General features: G+C 36.0%; 1 protein-coding gene across 8 annotated transcripts in view; it reads right to left on the reverse strand.

The window, feature by feature from the left end:
• Positions 1-25,025, reverse strand: part of QKI (QKI, KH domain containing RNA binding) — a 168,904-nt gene that overhangs the window by 102,370 nt on the left and 41,509 nt on the right. For all 8 annotated transcript variants that reach the window (XR_010336571.1, XM_012451043.3, XM_012451048.3 and 5 more), the window contains exon 3: positions 4,913-5,029. Coding sequence is in view for 7 of the 8 variants with exons in the window: in XM_012451043.3 (XP_012306466.1) it covers positions 4,913-5,029 (117 nt within the window). In the remaining variant the exon portion in view is untranslated. The remainder of the gene's footprint in view (positions 1-4,912; positions 5,030-25,025) is intronic.

The raw sequence follows: 25,025 nt of genomic DNA on the forward strand, positions 1-25,025 counted from the left end.
CTGCCTTAAAAAAAAAAAAAAAAGCTAAATGTACCCTGCCTGTGCTCTATAATTGGAACAACAAAGCCTGAATGTCAGCACATCTGTTTACAGAAAGGTTTACTGAGTATTTTAAGCCTACTGTTAAGACTTATTGCTCAGAAAAAGAGATTCCTTTCAAAATATTACTGCTCATTGTCAATGCACCTGGTAACCCAAAACCTCTGGTGGAGATGTACGTGGAGATGTTCAAGGAGATGAATGTTGTTTTCACACCTGCTAACACAACATTCATTCTGTAGCCCATGGATCCAGGAGTAATTTAGACTTTTAAGCCTTATTATTTAAGAAATGTCTTTCGTAAGCCTATAGCTGTCAAAGATAGTGATTCCTGTGATAAATCTGGGCAAAGTATATTGAAAACCTTCTGGAAAGGAATCACCATTCATTATGCCATTAAACACATTCATGATTCACGGACAGAGGTCAAAATATCAACATTATCAGGAATCTGGAAAAAGTTGATTCCAACCCTTGACTCTGAGGAGTTCAAGAGTATGGTGGTGGAAGAAACTGCAGATGTGGAAACGGCAAGAGAACTAGAATTAGAAGTGGAGTCTGAAGATGTGACTGAATTGCTGTAATCTCATGATAAAAATTGATTAGGAGCTGCTTCTTATGGATGAGCAGAGAAAGTGATTTCTTGAGATGGAATGTATTTGTGGTTAAGATACTGTGAACACTGTTGAAATGACAATACAAAATTTAGAATATTACATGAACTTAATTTAAAAAGCAACAGCAAGGTTTGAGAGGACTGAGTCCAATATTAAAAACAGTTCTCCTGTGGGTAAAATGCTATCAAAGAGCACTGCATGCTACAGAGACATCTTTTGTGAAAGGAAAAGTAAATTCATGAGGCAAACTTCATTGTTCTTATTTTAAGCAATTGTCACAGTCACCTCAACCACCGGCAACCACCACCCTGGTCAGCAGCCATCAACATCCAGGCAAGACCTTCTACCAGTAAAAGATTCAAACTTGCTGAAGGTTCAGATGATCATTAGCATTTCTGTAGTGATAAAGTATTTTTAAACTAAGGTGTATTTTTATTTATTCATTTATTTTGGACACAGAACCTCACTCTGTCGCCAGGCTGGAGTGCAGTTTGTGCAATCTCGGCTCACTGCAGCCTCTGCCTCCCGGGTTCAAACAATTCTCTTGCCCCAACCTCCCGAGTAGCTGGGATTACAGGCATGCACCACCAAGCCCAGCTAATTTTTGTATTTTTAGTAGAGACGGGATTTCACCGTGTTGGCCAGGATGGTCTCAGTCTCCTGACCTCGTGATCTGCCCACCTCGGCCTCCCAAAAGTGCTGGGATCACAGGCATGCGCCACCGCACCCAACCAGTATGTATATCTTTTAGACATAATGCTGTTGTACATTTAACAGACTATAGTACAGTATAAACGTAACTTTCATATGCTCTAGGAAACTAAAAAAAATGTGTGACTAGCTTTATTGCAATATTCCCTTACTGTGGTGGTCTGAATCTGTTTTGTGTCTTTTTGTAAAATGAAGTGACAAATGGGTGAGGTCCCTGGATAGTCATAAGATCAAGGCTGATTGCCAAAGAAACCCCAACCAAGTGAGCAGAGAGCCAAAACTTTCAGCCTCATTTCCCAAGCTCTAGGGAAGGGAGAAAGGCTGAATGTTGAGTTGATCACCAAGGCCAATGATGTAATCAGTCATATCTACATAATGAAACCTCCATTTAAAAACAAAATAAAACAAAAAACAGAAGGACAGGGTTTGGACAGATTCCAAATAACTGAACAAACACATGAAGGTACCTGGAGGGTGGCACACTGGAGAAGGGATGTAAGTTCTGAGCCCCTTCCCACGTCTTGCCCTATGTTTATTTTCCACGTGTTGTTCATTAGTATTCTTTGTAACATCCTTTATAATAAATAAGTGCTTTTCCCTGAGTTCTGTGAACTACTCTAGCAAATTAATTGAACCCAAGGAGGGACTTGCTGGTCAGTCAAAAGCACAGGTCATCACTGGGGCTTGCAGCTGGCATCTGAAGTGGAGACAGTCTTACAGGTCTGAGTCCTCAATCTGTGGTCTGTGACATTATCCCCAGTTTTGAATTGAATTAGAGGACATCTAGATGGTGTTTCCTGGAGATTTGTTTGGTTTGTGGGGAGAAACCCTCACATATCTGGTGTCAGAAGTATACTGAGTGGTGTGTGAAGTGGTAGTCAAAGTTTATAATACTCAATATTCAAGTTGTTCTAATATGTCTAAAGTTATCACTCTTAGAAACTGTTCATAATTAACAGCTGGGGTACCACAGATAGAACTCAAACTTCAGTTTCAATTTTCTTTTTTCCCGAGACAGGGTCTAATTCTGTCGCCCAAGCTGGAGTGCAGTGGCACACAACCATAGCTTACTGCTGGGTCAACCCCTGTGCTCAAGCATCCTCCCACCTCAGTCTACCTAGAAAGCTGGGACTACAGCATGCCACCATACCTAGCTAATATTTTTAAGTTTCATTGTAGAGATGGGGTCTCACTATGTTGCCCAGGTTGGTCTTCAACTCCTGGGATCCTCCCACCTCAGCCTCCCAAAGTGCTGACATTACAGGTGTGAGCCACTGTGCCTAGCCTAGTTTCAAATTTTGACTGCCACATTTTGGCATGTGACCTTTGGCAAATTACTCAACCTCCCTGAGGCTTTGGTCTCTTCATTTACAAAACTAATAATAAAACTTGGCTGGTACAGACTAGACTTTCATAATAACAATCCAAGAGAATGAAAATTAAAGTGGCATATTAACTTAGTTGCTTAAAACCAGTAGCTTAGTATATTACCATCTTCCCCAAAGCATTAGCAGTATATAGCATTTATAATTTTCTTTATTTACCAAACCTTTTCAGGAAACAAGAGGGAAGGTGCACCTAAGCCTTTTATTTATTACCTGAACTGGTCACTCCTTTCAAAAATATTTTTTTAAGTGCCTATGCTCTGTGCCAGGTACTCACCAAACGCCAAGGAAATAAATATTCCATAAAATAGCCGTAGTAGGCTCTCACTCAGTTTACCAGTGTAGGGAAGGATTCAGACCAGCACACAACATTCCCATCATAACATTTTTGTTATGTAAAACAAACATTTTGTTAAGTAAAACAGGCAACCAGCAAATTTTTTCTAGCTTTCTTAGTACACACACACACACACACACACACACACACACACACAACTCTGTAGAAAAGCTTAAAGCAGAAGGCTTTTCCTTTTGAACTCCTGAAATACATCTCAATGAGCTATCTTTATTACTTACATCAATACTTCTTTTTGCTTCCATCTCTTTTCATGTTCTTTACCAAACAGCCAAGCATTCCATTCTGACTTTACTTTTATTATAAACACTTATAAGAGTACAACAGTATAACCACACAATTACAAGCTCTAATCCTAGTTTTCTGTGATTATTTGAAAGAGTGAGCAACGTGAGTAGAGGGCCATTACTACAGAAATCATAGAAACTCAAAAGAGGGAAAAAAGGGGTTTTGTTAACTGGCTGACAGAATAGCTTAACTGATGAATATATAATAATCTTTTCATGCATATTTATATATCTGTCACTTGCCAAGACCTCATTCACTGTCCATAGGCAATTAAACTAGTATTACTTAATGCCCACATAATTCTAAGTCCAAACATCAGAACCCAAACTTTATGGCAACATTCTTTTGAAAAGATTATCACTCAGCTGATTCAAAATATGCACAAATTTTCGTAAGATTCTAATAAAACATTTAGGACAACACCTAAAAATGCTCAAGAAGAACTCACAGCTCCCATGAAAATATCTTTAAACACAGCTGACAAAGAATAGGTTGTAAGACTTTTAAATAATCAATATTATAAGAACATTCTGCCCAAATCTGGCAACTAAATAACTGATGAGGAGCAAAAATGAATGAGATCCAGTCAGCCTATGTGAGGGCTTAAAAGATACAAGGCAGAGGGCTCAGAAAACAAGTTTATCAGCTACCCTGTGGGTTTGGTGTTCATTTCGTTAAGTTCCACAAAGCGATTCGGTGCACATGGTATATAACACAGCTAACAACAGACTATTCCTAAATAGCCCCTTCAAGTCAATGTATTTTAAAAAATAAATAAATAAATAAACAAACAAAAACAAACCTTCCTAAAACACTTTTAATCTTTGGCCATCAAAATCTATTTTTTTTAATCTGCCAATTTGTACAAGGATAGAAATTCAAAAGTACCCTGCCTCATAGTATTGCTGGATAAAACAAACTAGGTAAATAAAATCTTCCTAACAATAATATTTAGAGAGTTGGGTCTTTACTAATTAAACCAGCAAAAGAAGAAATGCCAGGAGAAAAAAAAACACACACACACACACACACACAAAATATACTTTAAAATGTGTTAAAATCAACACAAAATATTTGTGAAACATAAAATGTATCTAATATGGCTAGTGATAGCCTTCCTTTTAATAGATTGCTATCTTCTAATACGCCCAGTGATTTGACATACATCCAAAGTTATTTGACGATTCTTAAATCTCATCAAAAGAAATATTTTAGATTTTTCAAACTTTTAGTTATATACGTTTACACACAACATTACAATCTAATTTCCAAATCGGCAGCTTCCCAAATATAAATAACAAAGTAAGGTAACATGACGAACTGATATTTTAATTTGCTAAGTAAAAGATAATAATTAACAAGGGAAAATCAGACAACATCTTTACAAAGTTTAAAAGTTCCTGACATGAAATATAGTGTTTTAGGCACCAAAAAAATCTGGAAATTTGATTATTAGGAGGATGTAAAAGCATAGTAAGTTATTCACATAAAGACTTGGCCCATTTTCAAGGACTTACCTTTTTTTTATCCCTCATTGAGCCTTTGCCTCGGACCATTATTTTACATCCCGTCTCTGCTTCAAGTTGTTTGGCTGTAAGTCCTCTAGGTCCAAGAATTCGCCCAACAAAATTAAACTGGAAAAAAAAAAAAAGGTCACCACACATTATTCATTTGTTGGAATTATAGCTCTTAAAATACAAAGTATATCTATATTTACTTACTCAAGTTAAATATCTTTTCAATACTAAGTTGAAATAAAATCTAGAGCCCTTATGAATTTCTTGCTAAGTCTCAGGTCTAATTACAATAGCTCATTGTTTAGCACTACATTTTCAAATGTATTAACACAAACTATGAATTGGGAACAGTATACAGCTAGAACAGGTACAACTATCCATCAACATATAACCTAAAACAGAGAATATTAAGAATTTGACAAAATATCAGATGCCAGCCAAGAATACAAGTCCCTTCCACAAAATTCCCAATGGTCTCTTTGTAATGACAGTGTTGAAGAAACTGTTAGCAACTGTCCTTTCTACCGAAATCCTTGGGGGGAAGTCTTCTTTTTATTTACCTAAGAAAAGTTACACTTTCTACAAAGCAACTGTTCAGAGAATTATGTAACTGAAAACTAGGTGGGGGTTTCTAAATGTGTCTTAAGAGTACATATTCCTTTCTACCTTTAACTTATAAGAAGCCTAAACTCTGAATATCATTAAATGGGACAGTGATATCAATAATTACATAAATAAAAAGTTGTACAATAAAAAAATTAATTACCATCCCTCAACAGAAACTCCTAGTATTCATATATACAAGTTACTTCTTTAAGGCCAATAGGAAGAACAGGATGAACAGTGAACAGTAAATTTTCCTCATTTGTATGTCATCTGCATAAAAGACCAAAATATAAGTGTTTGCCATCAGTTCCACAAAAATCCATGGGTGGTTTTCATTTATTTATTCAATCAAATAGGTACTGACTCTTACGCATATGGTCTCCTACTTTGTTCTTGCATTTAGTCAACTGTTAGTACATCATTACTTAAAGTAACATGCTAGAAAATCCACTGCCATCAGGGCTAAAGAAGCTGGATACTTCTGCAATCTTTTGTACTCTGCTGGCTCTACTTTCGCATTGCCACATCTTAGAAAAGTGATTCTTGCCGGGCGCAGTGGCTCACGCCTGTAATCCCAGCACTCTGGGAGGCTGAGGCGGGTGGATCACAAGGTCAAGAGATCGAGACCATCCTGGTCAACATGGTGAAACCCCGTCTCTACTAAAAATACAAAAAATTAGCTGGGCATGGTGGTGCGTGCGTGTAACCCCAGCTACTCCGGAGGCTGAGGCAGGAGAATTGCCTGAACCCAGGAGGCGGAGGTTGCAGTGAGCTGAGATTGCACCATTGCACTCCAGCCTGGGTAACAAGAGCGAAACTCCGTCTCAAAAAAAAAGAGAAAGAAAGAAAGAAAAGTGATTCTCAAATGAAAGGTGGTAGGCGAAATGCCCATATTGTTTGAAGAAAGTCTCCGAGGGGATTTTCATACAACTTCTTTCACCCTATGTTGAGACTCACAGACTGATCTATAAGCACTTAATTTAGTTCTTCAAGATCCTAGATTCTGAAGTTTGTCCGTAATAGCTCTTTATGTTAAAATAAAGCCCTTCATCTTTGCCCAGTGCTTCAGTATATAGTAACTTTACCTCTCTACCCTACTAAACCCCCACCATGATCCATTTTAACAAAGTACTTCGAATTTTGAAATTCATCAACTTAAACTTCCCACATCCCCAATTTAAATAAACTCAAGTAGTATACTATGATTATGTGCTTAAACTCTGAAAGCACATAGATTCTAGCTGGTATTCAAGCTTAAATATGAAGACAGTAATAAAGAATCTGAAAATTGGCTGGCTCGGTGGCTGTAATCCTAATTCTTTGGGAGGCTGAAGTGAGTGGATCGTTTGAGATCAGGCATTCAAGACCAGCCTGGCCAACATGGGGAAACCCTGTCTCTACTAAAACTACAAAAATTAGCCAGGCTTGGTGGTGCACGCCTGTAATTCCAGCTACCTGGGTGGCTGAGGCATGAGAATTGTCTGAACCCAGGAGGTGGAAGCTGCAGTGAGCTGAGATCACGCCGTTGCGCTCCAGCCTGAACAACAGAGCAAGACTGTGTCCAAAAAAAAAAGTAATCTGAAAATCAAATCAAATCGGCCTCAATCACAGAATGGGGATAATAGTATCTGATAGAGCTACAGTGATTTATATGTGCAGATATATATGTGTATAGCACAATACATATACAAGGTCCAGTGAAAAGTCTGCCATAGTAGGTAAGAGCCTTTTTTAAAAAAACACCTCAGGCTCTTACTCTTAATAAAGCTTGGAATCTCATTTCTAGAAGATGTGATCAGTAGTAAATTTGCCCTACAGATCTCCAGAGAGACTTGACATGCAGACATTAAGTTTCGCAGAAAACAAGAATGAAAAGGTGGAAATAATACATAGAACAACTGACCATCACTGCCCACAGAACACCAAGAGCCAGGCATCTGACTTGTAGGTAATGGGCTAGTTTTCTTCTCTAGAAAAATTGAACTACTCCAGAGAAGAGAATTCTGTGTTCCATTATATGACTTCTATTTCAAAGACTGGTGCTTTAGGTGGTCACCCCAAATTAAGGTTGGCAGTGGAAGAGCATATCTATTCATGAACACAAGCTCCTAATTACAATTTTCATTGTTTCACACTGAAACAACGTTCACTACAGATTCAGGAAAGGCTCTATCACGAGAGAGAGGACAAGATAAGGAAGCAGGACAAGACTGACCCTTGAGAAAAAAAGATTGCCGGGCAAAAAAGATGATTTAAAAAAAAAATCTTTAGTATGTAGTACTAAATTATTTTCTAAAATGGTTGTACATATTTTTATCCCCAGCATAGTAGTATATATTTATATAAAAATTTCTTTGGGCCCACTTCCTCTCCAATATTTATTATCAGTGTTTTTATATTTTAACCATTCTAGTGTATGTATTAAATGTTTCCATTAGCATTTTTCTGATTACTAATAAAGCTGAGCATTTTTTCAGGTTTCTTGGCCATTTGGATATGCATTTTTTCAAGAACACTTGAAGTTTCCTATGTTTTTCCTATTGTGTTATCTTTTCCTTATTGATTTCTACCTTGTGGTTATACAACTGGCAAGTATTTTTCCCATCCTGTGGCTTGTCTTCTCCCCTTTTAATGGCTTCTTACGATAACTGAAAGTTTTTTATTTTAGTGTAGTTCAAATTTTCAATATTATCTTCATGGCTAGTGTTTTCTGCGTACTGTTTAAAAGAAGTCTCTGCCAACCCCAAGGTCACCAAGATATCCTCTGGTGTTATCTTTCAGAAGCTTTATTGTTAAGTTTTTCACATTTACATCTACAGTGTACCAGGAATTGATGTCTGTGGATAATTTTCTTTTTCTCTCACATGAATATCCAAATGTTATTGAAAAGACTGTCTTTTTCCAATTGCTCAGCAGTGTCATCACTGTCATAAATATTTATCTATACATTCACTGCTCAGTTTCTGGGGGCGGGGGAGAACTGGTTCCAGGTCCCCACACAAATACCAAAATCCACAGACGCTTAAGTCCCTTATATAAAATGGTGTCATATATGCACATAACCTATGTACAACCTCCAATATAATTTATATCATCTTCAGATTACTTCAAATACCTAATACAATGTAAATCACTGTTATGCTGTATTGCTTAGGAAATAATGATCAAGAAAAAAATTGTATATTTCAGTACAAACGCAGCCATTTGAGTTTCTTCTCCTAAATATTTCTTTAATCCAGATTTTATATTCCTTCATATGTCAATTTTTAAGTTGTGTCCATTTTGTCTCAATTTTCAAATTTGTTAAAGTATATGTCTAATTTTAAATACCTATAAGATCTGAAACGATGTCTCATTTTTTAATTCTTGACTGGCTACCTGTATCTTCCTGTTTCTTGATCAGCCTTCACAAGTGTTTCAAAAGAACCTGCTTTTGTTGACTGAGGTAGACTGATTTCAAAAATGGTCACAATTCTCTGCCCCTCACTTTGTCCATGCCATCTGCAAAGGGAATCCGTACCTCCTCCCATCTCCTGAATCTAGGCTAGCATTGTGACTTGCTTTGGCCAACACAATGGAGAGGTAAGAATTATATGCCCAAATGTCAGTCTTCTGTGGTTCTACTCTAGTCTGTTAGAGCCCTTTTCCCCCATGTAAACAAGCTTCGACTAACTTGTTAGGGAATGAAAGATAGTGAGCCAGTCATCATCAATGCCTGCAACCAGCCAACTCCCAGAAACAGAACCACCTGGCTGACCCTACAGCTGACTGGAAGAAGGACACAGGAACTCAGTAAGTGGTTTACTTAAGTTTTAAGTTTTTGGAGTAATTTATTATAATGCAGCTATAGCTAGCTAATATATTGAATTATTTCATTTTGTGTTTGTCTTTAATTGATTTCTACTCTTCATTTAATTATTTCCTTCCTTCTACTTCCTTTGTTTAATCTGCTTTTCTTTTTCTAATTCTTTGAAATGAGTATTTTGCTTACTGGTATTCCTTCTTTTCTAACATATAAATCTAAAATTTTACATATACCTCTAAGCTGGCTTTAGTTGTATCCCACAAAGTCAAGATAACTTGAAATCTACTAAAAATTTAAATATATATTATTCTGATTTTAACATATAATTTCCTAGTTATATTTAGTTTTGATTTCTAGCTTCCTACAGTGTAACTGGCAAACGTATTATGTATAATAGCCATCCTTTAATATTTGTTCAGACTTGCTTTTCAGCATAGTATATAGTCAATTTTTGTAAATATTCCACAGGTGCTTAAAAAGAATGAAAAGTCGGGTGTGATTAAATTTTGTCTGTTTCTCCTTTAACTTCTATTTTTGCTGTATGTGTTTAAAGACTATTATAACCAACCCTTAAACAACAGAGATCTGAACTATGTGGGTTTACTTATACACAGATTTTCTTTCCATAAATATTACACAAAGTATGACATCCCTCTCTCCTCCATCACCTCTTCTGCCTCTGCCACCCTTGAGATAGAAGACCAAACCCTCTTCCTCCTCTTCCTCAGCCTACTCAATGTAAAGACCACCAAGATGAAGACCTTTATGGTCATCTACTTTCACTTAATGAATAATAAATATGTATTTTTCTTTCTTATGATTTCTTAAAAACGTTTTTCCTATGGCTTATTTTAAGAATAGAGTGTGACATACAAAGTTTGTTGATAGACTGGGGTTTATGTTATTGGTAAGGCTTCCAGTCAACAATAGGCTATCAGTAGTTAATTTTGGAGGTAGTTAAAAGTTATACGTGGATTTTTGACTGCAAAGGGGGTCAGTGCCTCTTACCCTCATGTTGTTGAAGGACCAACTGTGTATCTTTCTGTCATTATGAAGTGGCCTTCTTTATCTCTAGTGATGCCTTTTGTCAATAAGCTTACACTGATACTAACAAAGATAAAATTTTTTATTAATTTTTCTTGTCTTTTCTTGATACCATTACTTTCAAACTTTTGTTATTCTTATATTTAAAACAGGACTCCTATAAAAATCATCTAAATAATTCTGCATTGAACTTTAAAATGTCTTATTTTTAAAGGGCACCTTAAAGATTCTTTATATACTGTCTCTTCCAGATTCCACTGTTACTAACACAAGTGAACTGAGCTTTCTCGTTACTCCTTTGAAAGTGATCTTTTTCTCTTCTAGCTGCTTTAAGATTTCCTCTTCATCATTACTTTTTAGTAGTTTTACTATGATATGCCAAGGTGTGGTTTCCTTTATCATGTTTATCAGTTAAGTATGATAGATATAAAGAAAACCAGAGTTTCATAAATCTGTGACTTTATTTCTTTCTTTGGTTTTATAGCTCTGAAACATGCTTTCTTCAAACTTGCTTCTGTCCCATTCCATTTCTCTTCTTCTAATACAATTACATATATTAAATTTTCTCACTATATTCCTTTTACTTTTCACACTCCCTTCTACTTTTTTCCATCCTCCTGCATCTCAACGCCGAGCTATCTTCCAGTTCACTAATTCTCTCTTCAAATGCTTCTAATCTTTGTTAAACCCATCTGTTGTATTAATAGTAGTAGGTAAATAATTTTCTGGTTTTTCTTTTATAGCTTTCAATTCTCTTCCTTTTCTTCTGTCTCCTCCCACACTGAAAACTTACAGCTTTTATAAAAGTCTGGGTCTGAAATTCTAAAATCTACAGTCTCATTGTATTTGTTTCTATTGTTTTTCAGACTGTTTCTTCAGATTTTTGTTAATGCCATCTTGTCTCCTTGTGTGCTTGCTTATTTTCAAGTGTGTGCCAGACAATACACTTATTTATAAATAGCTTATAAAAATAAGGCCAAAGACAATGATATCTTCCTCCAGAGAAGATACGTATCAGCTTCTGCCAGGCATCTACTATTACTAGCAACCCAGGATCAATGCAATTTCATTTACTGAGATAGACAATTTTGTGCTGAGATACAGTCTCTGTGAGGACCTGCAACCTCCTGGTTCATTCTTACTCCTGAAGTTATACTCATCTGTGTCCCTATCCCCAAGCAGACTAGGCTGGGCATGGCAAAGGGAGGTTCACACAGACAAATTACATAGACTCTAAACCCAGTCCCCTAAAGCTCAGCTTTTCATCTGCCCTCTCCAGATTCTGCAAACATACAAAACAGAAAAAGAGATCCCCCAAAACAGGGTTATATCCTTGTCATCTCACCTCCTGAAGATCCTGAACTAGGACTTCTTCACAATCCTGCTGGGTCTCTGATGTGTTCAGTTGTTTTCTTCCTATTGTATCCTATTTTACTAGAATTGCTCAGCTAGTCTGCATTACCTTGTCAGTCCTTAACAAACACAAGTCTACTGGCCCTTTTTGAGCAGTTGCTTTTTAATCTAAAGAGGTCTAGAATTGACATAAGGTAGTATGGTGTAACAACGTGTTGAAATGAGGATCTGACGGAAAGAAAAAAAACAGAAAATCTATCAACATGCCTGGCCTCATGATCATCGCCAATAAGCTCTTCCTGCTTTTCTACATCACCACTTAACCAGTTTATATACATCACAGATTACATTAAGTTTCACTTCCCCGCTCCTCCAAACAACCTGGACAGAGATAATTACCTTCACATCCTATCACTCACCCACTTTGTTTTTCAGTAAAATAGAGAACAGCCTTTCATTTTCAATTCAATTCAATAAAACATTTATTTAGGGCTTATTATGTGGCAAGGAGTGAAGTAAATGTGAAGGACTGAAAATAAAGAAACTCTGCTCTCAAGAAGTCTATGAAAACGTCTCTGCTATATTTGTTACCTTGGCTATTTCTTTAGATAAGTAACCTTGCCAGCTACTCTTCAGTAATACTTGTACCCTATATAGATCTTTATGCAAATTGTCACATACTTGATACACATTATATAGTTCACATATGGCCCAAAAATGTCTGGAAAATGCATTAGGAATAGAGATACTAGAGTACAAATAACTAATATGTAATTGGTTTTGACCCATACCCTTTGTGAAACCACCTGTCCTACACTTTGTGACCACCTACAGAGCCCTGTTTGGCGTAACCTACCCTTTTCATGTGTTAAACCTCCTTGGCTGGAACCACATCAAGATACATAGAAAACAGCTTCTACCACAGCTAATTAATCCTCACACTTATTATTTACTAAATTAAAAATGTTTGTAAAACAGTTAAAATCACAGCATTAAATCTGTGATGCAAAATTTTACTAACCTTAAAAATGAAATAATCACTATTGCCCCAAGAACCCACAAACAGAAACTGTCAAGGTCATCCTTCTCAAAATGTTTTAAGTAGAGCATGGAAAAAAAAAAAAAACCTAATCATAGCAGCTGCTTTGTCTACTGCAACCAATTTCCAAGTTAATATCGTTTGCCTTGCATTAAAATTCATTCTGTGTTGATTTATCATGCCAGTTCTGCAGCTTCATTCAATTAAAACAATGTCACAACACTTTCAAAGAAAATCATTTCAACAGCCTGAGCTAAGTGCAACTTTACAGGCCAAAAGAAGTAAGAGAAAAAGGCGAAAAAAAGATATTCATTAACCCTACTGCTTAAATACAGACCTTCTCTGTGGCTCACCAATTATATTTCTGCCAAGTGGCACGTGAATTTACAAAGAAGAGGTTTAACAACAATTATGTATAATGCTATTCATTGCTGCTCGCTTCATTTTAAACGGAAATGATAGATTTTTCCCAATGACAAAATGTAAAGCATTATAGAAAACCCTTCCATTAACCTTTTAAAATTCTATAATTAAAGATAACCTCCTGTAACACATTATCAAAATAGATAAGTAATAAAAATTGGATTTCTGAAAGCATATCAAATGAAACACTTCTAAGACTTATAAAGTATAATCTCTGCCTAAAATTAGGGGGAAGGGGGAGACTAAGATTTCATTTAAAAATGTACTTTTTTGGATTGCTTTTTGCACAAGAGATTGATAATCTGTTTTTAAATACTGTGTCTAGTTATTTCTAGGGTGATTTTACAAGATGCCTTACAAATCTTACATTGTTTCATATAAGCAACATAGTGGGTATGAGACACATACATTCACAGAAGCACACACATATGTGTATTTATTGAAGTCTTTCACTTAGCAAAAGACAAAAAATGGACCACACCCAATCTAGTCAACATTAGTGGGCCTATATTATACAAGTATATGAGAGAAGAGTGTGTCTATTAGCAACACAACTGTTTTTAATTAGAAATACAGAATGAATATGGATGCTCCTCAACTTACAATAAAGTCACAATAAACCCACCATTAAGTTGAAAGTTCAATTTTAAATGTATGATTTTTTCAACTCCAGTGGTGTTATCTGGAGATGGCCCCATTATAAATTGAGAAGCATACTGAATACATATCACTTTTAAACCTGTAAGCAATCCTAAGTCAGACCATTGTGGTTGGGGACTACATATCAAAATATCTGTGTTTTGGGGGAAAACAAGCATTGTATGCCTTGCTACTAATTCTTATAAATTAATAAGTGGCCAAAAATATCTCCTGGAGAAATAGCTAATTTATGAAATATAATTAACATTACAGGAACCATTTGGCAAAACTTTTCACATATTAGGCCTTTATAAACATTTTGGTTCAGGGCACGCATGGCACATGTTACGTACAAGTGCTGCTTAAGAAAAGGCTTCTTACAAGGCTGTGTAAAAACAAATAAAAATTTTAAACTGCATGATACTTCCATGCTGAATTAGAAAGCAGAAATAATAATTGTTTTGTTTTTTATTACTTTGTCCTTTGGGATTTATCCTGAGAACAGCCAGTCAGGCTTATTATTTGAGAAATTTCTAAACTGTATGAGTTCCGGTGCTGCACGTAACTTAAGAATTTAGTGACTGAAACCCTCCCTCCAGCTTTACCGAGATATAATGAACAAGGTTTAACTTGTGATGATTTAATATAGGTATACACTGTGAAATGGTTACCACAATCAAGGTAATTAACATATCTATCATTCCACACAGCTACTGCATACGTGTGTAAGTATGGTGAGAATACTCAGTCATGCTAAGCACCTTTTCGTAAGCCTTTTGGACATTTGTATAATTCTTTGAAAAAATGTCTACTCAAGTTATTTGCCTATTTTTAAATCAGGTTATTTGAATTTTTTGCTGTTTCATTGTTTTGAGCTGAGTTGTTAATATTCTGCTATCTTTTGGATATTAAACACTTATCAGATATAAGGTTTGCAGGTATTTCTTTCCATTCTATAAGCTGCCTTTTCATTTTGTTAACCATTTCTTTGCTGTGCAGAAACAAGTTTCTTTGCCGTGCAGGACTACTTGATATAGTCCCGTCTGTTTATTTTTGCTTTTGTTGCTTGTGTTTTTTGGGTGTAATATCTACAAAAATCATTACCAAAACCAAACACTTTTTTAATTCAGTGTTTTTTCCTACATGTTTTACCATTTCGGGGAATTCATTTAAGTCTTTAATACACTCTGACAGTATTTTTATGTATGGTGTAAGATAAGGGTCCACTTTCATCTTTGGAATGTGAATATCCAGTTTTCCCAGCACCAATTATTGAAGAAACGATTCGTTCTCCATTGTGTAGTCCTGGTATCCTTGTCAAAGATTAGCTAACCATATATATTCATAGGTTTATTTCTGAGATTCTGTTCTATTTCATTGGTCTATGTGTCTGTTTTTATGCCAGTAGCAAACTGTTTTGATTAATATAATTTGAAATCAGGAACAGCAATGCCTTCAGCTTTGTTCTTTCTCAAGATGGTTTTGGCTATTAGATGTTTTTTGTAGTTCCATATGAATTTTAGGATTGTTTTTTCCTATTTCTATGAAAAATGCCACTGGAATTTTGATAGGGATTGTACTGAATCTATAGATTGCTTTGGGAAGTATGGAAATCTTAACAATAGTCTTCCAATCCATGAACATAGAATATTTTTACATTTATTTGCATCTTTAATTTCTTTGATTAGTGTTACAGTTTTCAGGGAGCAGATATCTTTTACCTCCTTGGTGTTATTTCTAACTATATTTTTTTTTCTGATGTGACTGTAAATAAAATTGCCTCTTAATTCCTTTTTTTTTTTTGAGACGGAGTTTTACTCTTGTCACCCAGGCTGGAGTGCAGTGGCACAATCTCACCAGGCTCACTGCAACCTTCCCATCCCGGGTTCAAGCAATTCTCCTGCCTCAGCCTTCCAAATAGCTGGGACTACAGGCATGCACCACCGTGCCCAGCTGATTTTTCTGGTGTTTTTAGTAGAGACGGTAGTTTCACCATGTTGGCCAGGCTGGTCTTGAACCCCCGATCTTAGGTGATCCACCTACCTTGACCTCCCAAAGCACAGGCGTGAGCCACCACGCCTAGCCTCTTAATTTTTTGAATAGTTCAAGTGTATAGACAGAAAACTGATTTTTGTATCCCAGAACTTTACTGAATGAACAGATTTTTTGATAGAGTAGGGTTTTTCTATATGCAAGATTATGACATTGCAAACAGAGATAATTTTACTTCTTCCTTTATGATTTAGATGTCCTTTACTTCTTTTTTCTTTTTCTTTTTTTCTTTTTTTTTTTGAGATAGTCTTGTTCTGTTGCCCAGGCTGGAGTGCAATGGCACAATTTCAGCTCACTGCGACCACCACCTTCTTGGACTCAAGCGATTCTTCTGCCTCAGCCTCCCGAGTATCTGGGATTACAGGCATGCATCACCATGCCTCGCTAATTTTTATATATTTTTTAGTAGAGATGGGGTTTCATGTTGGCCAGGCTGGTCTCAAACTCTTGATCTCAAGTGATCCACCCACCTCAGCCTCCCATAGTGCTGGAAATAAGAGGCATGAGCCACCACTCCTGGCCGCCTTTATCTCTTTTTCTTGGCCTAAATGCTCTGTCTAGAAATTACTATACTGAATGGAAGTGGGAAGGGTGGGCATCCATGATTTGCTCCTGATCCTAGAGGAAAAGCTTTTAGCTTTTCACCATAAAGTATGATGTTAGTTGTTGGCTGTCACACATGGCCTTTATTATGTTGAGGCATATTGCTTCTACACCCTACTTACTGAGAGATTTTATGGTGAAAGTATGTCACATTTTCTCAAATGCCTTATTTTTTCATCTTTTGAGATGATCTTATGGTTTTTAATCCTTCATTCTGTTAATTTAGTGTAGCTCAGTTAATGATTTGCATGTTGAACCATTTTTACATTCAAGGGAAAAATCTCACTTGATCATGGTGTATGCTCCTATTAATATGGTGTTCAATTCAGTTTGCTAGTATTTTGTTGAGGATTTTTGCATCTGTTCATCAAGGATATTGGCCTGTAACTTTATTTTCTTATAATGTCCTTACCTGGTTTTGGTTCAGGGTAATGCTGGCCTCATAAAATGAATTTGGGGAGTGTTCTCTCCTGCTCAGTTTTTTGGAAGTTTGAGAAGGGTTGGTGGTAATTAGTTTTTAAATGTTTGGAGGAATTTGCCAGTGAAGCCATCTTGCTCGCGGGCTTTCACTTGTTGAGGGGTTTTCGCTTAATAATTCGATCTTCTTACTCATTATGGGGTCTGTTCAGATTTTCTGTTCCTTCATGATGTGGTCCTGATAGGTTGTATGTTTTAGGAATCTATCCATTTCTTCTAGTTTTTAGTTCTTTCAGTTCTTCAATTTTTTGGTATATATTTACTCACAGTCTTGTATGATCTCATTATTTCTATGGTATCAGTTGTAATATGTCTTCTTTCATTTATTTTTACTTCTTTTTCTCTTGGTCAGTCCACCTAAAGGTTTGTCAATTTTGTTTACCTTTTCAAAAACCAACTCTTAGTTTTGTTGACCTTTGCTGCTGTATTCCTGGCCTCTATTTCATTTATTTCTGCTCTAATCTTTATTATTTCATTCTTTCTGTTTAAGCCTCTGGCACCCAGTATTTCCAGGTAGTTTCCCACCCATTTAAAAAAAATCCCAGGAAATTTTTACTGTAAGAATGAAAAATCATTATATAATTTCACTACACAGTTCCTTCTATGGGCTATATATTGTGCAAGACATCATGGATTTATTTAAAAAAAAAAAACAAAACCTAAGAGTGAGTTCCTGACTTCACGGAATGACCTGTGAGACACAGGCAGATCACTGCATACCATGTGATAAGAGCTTAACAGCTGGATGGTACAAAGTGCTCTAAGAGGGGAAACAACTGTCTGTAGGAGTCAAAGCACAGAGAGATAGCAAAAGGAACACTTGAGCTTAACATTGTGGGATGGGGGGAGATGGGCATGTTTGGTGGAAAGGAAGAAACAAGAAAGAGGTATTACAGGGAAGAAAAATTACAAGTACCTGCCATTTTTACAGAAGAGTGGATTGCTTAGGTGGCTGGAACACAAGGGTAGCAGCAAAAATAAAGGCCTGAAAAGCAGTCTGGGGATCTTTTAAAAGGCCTTGTGTATATGGTATTGGACCTTACGCTCTCACAAATGTTGTCTTCTGCTCTTGCCATAAAACTCTTGCTGAGTTTGATTGCCTTCATATTTTTATTAACTGGTTCATCTTTTGTTTTTCTAACTGTTACTTACCATCTGGAGTGACAGTAATCTATCTTTTTCACCTGAATTTGTTTTGAATAGTTTTGGCTTATTATCCAGTTATATCTCTACTCAAAGAATGATTTACCATAATTTAGGATATCCAAATTCGCATACCACAGATTCCAAATTTTGGTTATAACTAGTTATTAATTTTCCCTTTTGCTGGTGTTATCAAATGGAAATATCGTGAGTGCAAGGACTATGTCATTCAATATTTCTTAGGTGTTGAGTATGCTGCAGTAAGTTTTGAGTGTTCAAGTCACTTAATCCTCAAACCAACACTGCACAATGCTTACCACTACCACCTACATCTAATTCATGAAAGGTTACAACAGTAGTCCAAATCCTAGAACACCTAGATTGACTGTAGAGTTCAGACGCTTCTTAATACAGTATAATGCCTTTCTTCTAAAATCCTTAAACACATACCCTGATAACAAAAATTCATGCTTAGTTCTCTCATTACTGTTAATCTTTCAAAATGTTTAGTACTCAATTTATAAAAACTCTAGTCAAATCCCATTTACTTTCAGAATTAGTCCAGTGTGTTTTTATAATTTCTTCCCCACCTACATACATCCCAAACATATCATTACTACACCATTTTAGATAATCACATCTTGCTTTCTCAATATTATCATATCTTTTACTGATAGTGACCACTTTAACAATCATCACATACATCTTTATTCTCAATGAATGGAAACACCAGCAAGGCCCTTTCCTCATTCTTAGCCTTCACATGTAAAAGATAAAGAAATCTGAACATTCTCCCTATTTAATCTGTTTTCTTCATTTCAACTGCCACTGCCCAAGTTCAAGCTCTCATTGTTCCATACCTGGACTGTGGCTATTATCAGTACCACGAGGGCAATTATGTCTTTTCATATTCCTGTGCCTTGTTACCTAGCACAGATCATATACAAACATTTCTAGGATAAAGACATGATACTAATATGTTGCTGTTTTATATTCAGATGTCCTTTTTAGTGTTCAAGTTCTAATTATTTTTCAAATTTTAAGAGGTTTATTTTAATCTGTCCTTAACATGGCAAATTTATACTATTTATGTACAATCTTACAAGTACAAAGGAAAGAAACTAATCAAAACAATCATTGTTCTGTAACCCCAAACAATACAGCATAGATAAGTTTTCAAAGTCAATCAATTCCCTACCAAATAATAAAGAAAATATTATACCAATGTGAAACAGAGATGTTCAAGTTTATGATAGGTAGGCTGCTTATTGATGACACTGATTTTAGACTTGACAAAATCAGTGTTCTATGGTAGACCAAAACAAGATTACCAGAAATCCCCAATTTATTTGTGAGCTACCTTGTTCTAAATGGCTGGGTTTATTAAGACATAAAATCTGTTTTCTGGCTGGGCGCAATGGCTCCCACCTGTAATCCCAGCACTTTGGGAGGCTGAGGCAGGAAGACTGCTTGAGCCCAGTAGTTCAAGACCAGCCTGCCTGGGCAACATAGCGAGACCTTGTCTCTAAGATAAAACAAAACAAAAATTATTTAAATATAAATGTATTTTTTCCCAATGAAATGATTAACTGAATATAGCTCAAAAGCTAGTAGCTGAAAAGCTCAATCTCAACATCCCTAAAGTAAAGGCAAGTTATCTCAAAAACTAAGGTGGTTTTCTGCCCAAATTGAAATTAAAAAAAAAAAAAGTCTCATTAACTTACAAAAATAAATTTAGGTCAACTACTTATAAACAGGAACTGAAATGAGTGGAAGAGTTCAAGCAGTATAACCTTTGACTGCTTCATAGCCCATTTCATGTGCCAATTTTGAGGAGTTAGGATAAGAAAGGTTCTTTAACTCAGCTCCAGGAGACAGTGCTCTCTCAAACTGGGCTGAAAGTAGATGATCACCTTGAGCTTTCCTTTAATCTTTTATCAGAAACAGCTCAATGTTCCTGGAATATGGACACATTGAGAAGCAGATTTCTCCTTGATATCTACATTATATTCCTTTGGCTATTTCAGCAAGAATCTTAAGAGATATGGAGACTGAATACCTATGAGTAGATATCCAATTATCCACAGTGCTTTGTAGCAATAATTTTAACAGAGTAGATCCTAACAAACTCTTTTTTAGATAAATCATAGACAAACGTTTCTGTCTAAACTGAGTAATTCTTCCCTAACAACCCCATCTTTTCTTTTGTTCTTCTAAGCACTAGTTCCTTTCAAATATTAAAACATATTATTTACAAAAGAAAGTGCCTACATTTTTAAAACTCGAAGAAGCCTTATTTAAAGAAATGTTAAACTTTGGAAAAATCTCAGCTAAACAAAATGTATTGTTTTCAGACTGTCTTATAATCCTTTCTGGAATTATTTACTAACATCCTAAGAAATTTAGTATATCGCAAACCATAAAAAAACTTATGAAGTATTTTGTACACAACAGATAAAACCTTACAGAGTGAAATATACCCTTACAGAGTGAAATAAAGAGGAAACTTAAAAAGAAAACAGAGTTATAAACTGACTTTTACTAAACCGATCTAGTTAAAGTTATACATCAACAGTAAGTTTCCCTATCTAAAACTTAAAGATATGTTCTGTTATCAAATCACACTGCTATATTAAAACTTTAATAAATTAATATGTAATCTGAATCATTTCACAACTCCACTGAATAAAAACATATACTAACCTTATGAGAAATCAAGTGTCTTTAAACAGATTCCTATACAAACTATCAAAGAAGAAAGATGTGATCTTATTTTTAAAGGATTATTACTTTCCACTCATAAAATTAAGATCACATTCAGGCAAAAATCAAGTGTTAACCTGGGTACTGAAAAAGGAGACTTTGAATTTGAATATCATTAAATTTTGATTTAATATCATTTGTTATTCAGAAGAACAAAAGTGAAAGTAGTGTATATCAAGACTCCTGAGGTTCTTAATTAATCCTTCAACACAATAAGAAAGCCACACTAGTCAAAGGAAGAAAGACTTTAAAGAAAGATAACTTACTACATTGACCCCTCTCCCCATCATCCCTCCAAAACAAATGCCAGCTCAACAGCCAATCTGACACCAATTTCTCAAGACTGATGACAAATAACAACCCTATACTAACTCAGAAGCTATGACTAGCCTAAGTTGATTTGCAAACCCAAGAAAATGAAACAGAAAGACAACTTACAACTCATGTTCCATCATCAACATAGGTTATTAATTACAAGAGAGACAGCAGAGTGCACCATGAATAATATTATGAATCTAAACTACTAACTGTAGCAACCAGGCTGGGATCCTACAGGTTGAAAACACAATCCTTGAAAAGACATTTGTCTATCTTACAAAACCTTTGACAATATGAGTATTTACAATGGCCTAGACCCAAGGGATGCCTTTCAAAGCTATTATTCAAAATTAAAGCCCCTTTTAAAAACATTAGAAAATCAGAATTATATTCACACAAAACTCCAAAAAGTCTCGCTACAATTTAATCATCATATCCAAAGGAAGCAGTTTACCAATCCAATCTGTTTCTGTGTTTAACAGGACAACTAGTATCACCAATAGCTAGACCTTGCCAATATTTAGCAAGTCTATTACTTTGGCAGATCCTATAAAACAATCTCTAACAACTTGAAATTGGTAACTAGGCAAATTTAATGACTAAATTATTACTGACTTATTCAAAATATAACAATTTTACTTATATAAATCAGTTAACTCTATTCATAAATCATTTATAACATCTCCATGGATTCAAGCAAGTCCTTAAAAACTTGACCAGCAGAATAAACAGTTTGATGGTCTAAATATAACTTCAATGTTTTTTCATGTCTGTACTTTTATGAATGCATAAGAAGCTTAAAGTCTTAAATAATTTAATCTTTTATCTTTCATACAAGACAGAACTCCTTCAAGAACAGGATTATTTTTCTTATGCATAATCACAAAAACCCATATTGAGTGCCTGCCTCTATCAGGTGTCATACATTTGTTGCCTTTACTTCTCCAAACAATCCTATGAAGTGAACCTTGTAACTTCATAGACAACAGATTCTAAAAAGCAGATGTATGCTCAAAGCCAATGTGATCATCTCAGTTATTTTTCGGCAAACACTTACTCGAATTCCCTTCTCACTGTAAACGAAGTGACTTGATATCACTAATGCAGGGTTTCTCAACCTCAGCACTACTGACATTTAAGGCCAGATAATTCTTTGTTGGGTAGCTGGAGGGGCAAAGGGGTTGACTATCCTGTGCACTGTAGAATGTTTAACAGTATCCCTGGACTCTACCCAATAGATGCCGATAGTACCCCCTCCCAAGTTTAAACACCAAAAATACCCCTAGCCATTGCCAAATGTCCCCAGCGGTAAAACTGCCACCAGCTGAGAATCACCGGACTAATGAAAAAGAACAAGACCAGAGGTCAGAGGTCTTATACATGCTTATACTACTTGGCTTGAATCTAGCATTTCAGTGACCCGCAGTAAGAGCGTGCTCTAGCAGCCACTGCCCCCTTTACCCTGGGCCCAGCAGGAACATAAATGGAGAAGATCTAAACCCATCCACAGCTAGCCTCAATCAAGCTAGACTCCACCTTAATCAGTAGACCCTCAGGCAACATACAGACCCATGAGCACAGAAATAAATGCCTATTATTTTAAGTCACCAAGTTTTAGAGTGTTTTATCATGGAGCATTATTGTGGCAATTATTGACAAATACAGCCAAACACTGGATAAGCTAAAATTCCAACCTAGGCCTATCTGACTCAAAAACCTACTGACTTTATTATATCAAAGAGTTATTTCAAATGAATTAAATATTCTTACCCAGGATGTGCTTGGTACACAGTAGATGCAATAGACGTCTGCTTTATTAATAAATATTAATTCTGTAAAAATTTTAATACATTTTCAATGGCCTACTCATATTAGCTTCTTATTCTCACATCATTAGGCCAAACTTCAAAAAGTTGGAAAGGGCACTACAGCACTGCTTCATTTCTCAGACCTTGTATTTAAGACTGTCTTCTCCTATCAGTTTCAGAACTCTGCACAGCTAAGTCCAAAACACTATCTCTAACACTGACTTCTGTAAGTAAGGCGCTATGTGAAAATGCAAAAGACAACAGGTTTAAAGAAAAAAAAAATTTAACAACATTTGAAAGAATGAGTTTCATACAAACATGCATAACAAATACTTACTGCGCATATACTATTTACCAGATGCTATTCTAAGCACTGGAAATACAGCACTGAAAGACAAAAAGATTCCTGCCCTCAGAGAGCTTACACTCTTAACACACAGAATAAAGACCTTTTCTAACTGCTTCACTCATATTAACTCTTTAGTCCTCATAATCTTGTGAGAGGTTTAATATCTCCATTACAGAAATGAGAAAACTAATAACCAGGAATGAAAAGTAATTTGCTTAAAGTCACAAAACTATATCACTTCCCAGCCTTTTTGGTTAAGATCAAGGTGTAGTACCAAAGTCACAAAACAGGCAGCAAAACTAGCTAGAAGTCTCAATCTGAGTTCCTACTTTTGACCACGGCATGATACTGCCCCGCTGCTAACTCTCTAACCTCACATATTACAACACTTCCCAAGCATGTTCCTGCCTGAGTCAGCTGTACTTACTGTTCACTCTGCCTGGAATGTTTTTCTCTCAAATGGTTTTCATGCCTTCCTCCCATCATTCTGTTCCTGTCTCTCCATTCCCATCATCTTAGAAGAGATTTCTTTCCTGATTACCCTTAAAAATGAGTACCTCCCTCCATGCACAGTCACTATTCATCTGTCTATCCTACTTTATGTTTCTCCATAAAACTGGTTACAGCTATAGATTCATTTCTTGTTTGTCTTTGCCACTGAAATGTCCACTCCATGAGACCAGTGATATTATTTAGTTCATCACTTTACCATGTTTAAGGCCTCCTGAAACGATGCCTGGCAAAATGAGCAGGTACGTGATCACCTACCTGTTAGCCTGGCTGACCCTGCCCCTACTTAGAAACAAAAAATTTGTAAAGGAAAGACTCTCATACTTCAGCATCCACTGGAATTATCTACAGGGCTTAACAGTCAGATTGCTAGGCCTCACCCTTACCCCTAAGTTTCTGATTCAGTAAGTATGGAAAGGGGCTTGAACATTTACAGTTCCCAACACTACGGTCCAAGGAGTGTGTTTTGAGAGTCACTGATCAAAACAAATGTCATGCTCCAACACACCTGTCAGCAACAGTAGTTCACCATGGCAAGAAGTCACAAGTGGATGGAAAGGACTATAGTGAACGGAAAGGACTATAGTGAACAGGTACCCTCTAGACTCAAGTCCTAACTTGGAAGACTGTATGAAACACATGTCTTTTAAAGAATGCATAAATATCCCTTCCTTGAATAGGATTTCTTCTTTTAAGAAGAGATGGAACCAGACAAATTAACATTATATTCTCTACCATGGCCTTATGGTCTTGCATATTCTATGTTAATGCTCACTGCGGAAACATTATCCCTTAAGGTTTAAATAAACAAAAGAGACAGCTGATAGCATTTTGGGATAGTGAAAAACCTAACAGCAGTAGGCCCTAATTGGAACAAATCACAATTTCACATCTGTAGATATAATCCTAATACCTAGAGTAGGCTCACAGTGGTCATGTCTAGGTAATGGTAGGTAACCTCACTTCCCTAGTCAGAAAGGCCCAAAACACATTCACTCTTCTAAGAATCTGAATTTAAAAGATAAATACCTGGGAGGCACTGATGCCAAGTTATGTCAGCAAGGCTTTCAACTGAGAAGTTCCATAAACTCTTGCTGCTCAATTCTCAGATGCCCTGGTTCCTAGCCTAACATGACATTTTGTTTTCCAGCTATTCTTTTAATCCTCTGTGTTACTCAATA

Source organism: Aotus nancymaae, unplaced genomic scaffold, assembly GCF_030222135.1.
Source record: "Aotus nancymaae isolate 86718 unplaced genomic scaffold, 86718_ANA_hifiasm-v0.15.2.pri h1tg000040l, whole genome shotgun sequence".
Taxonomy (NCBI): domain Eukaryota; kingdom Metazoa; phylum Chordata; class Mammalia; order Primates; family Aotidae; genus Aotus; species Aotus nancymaae.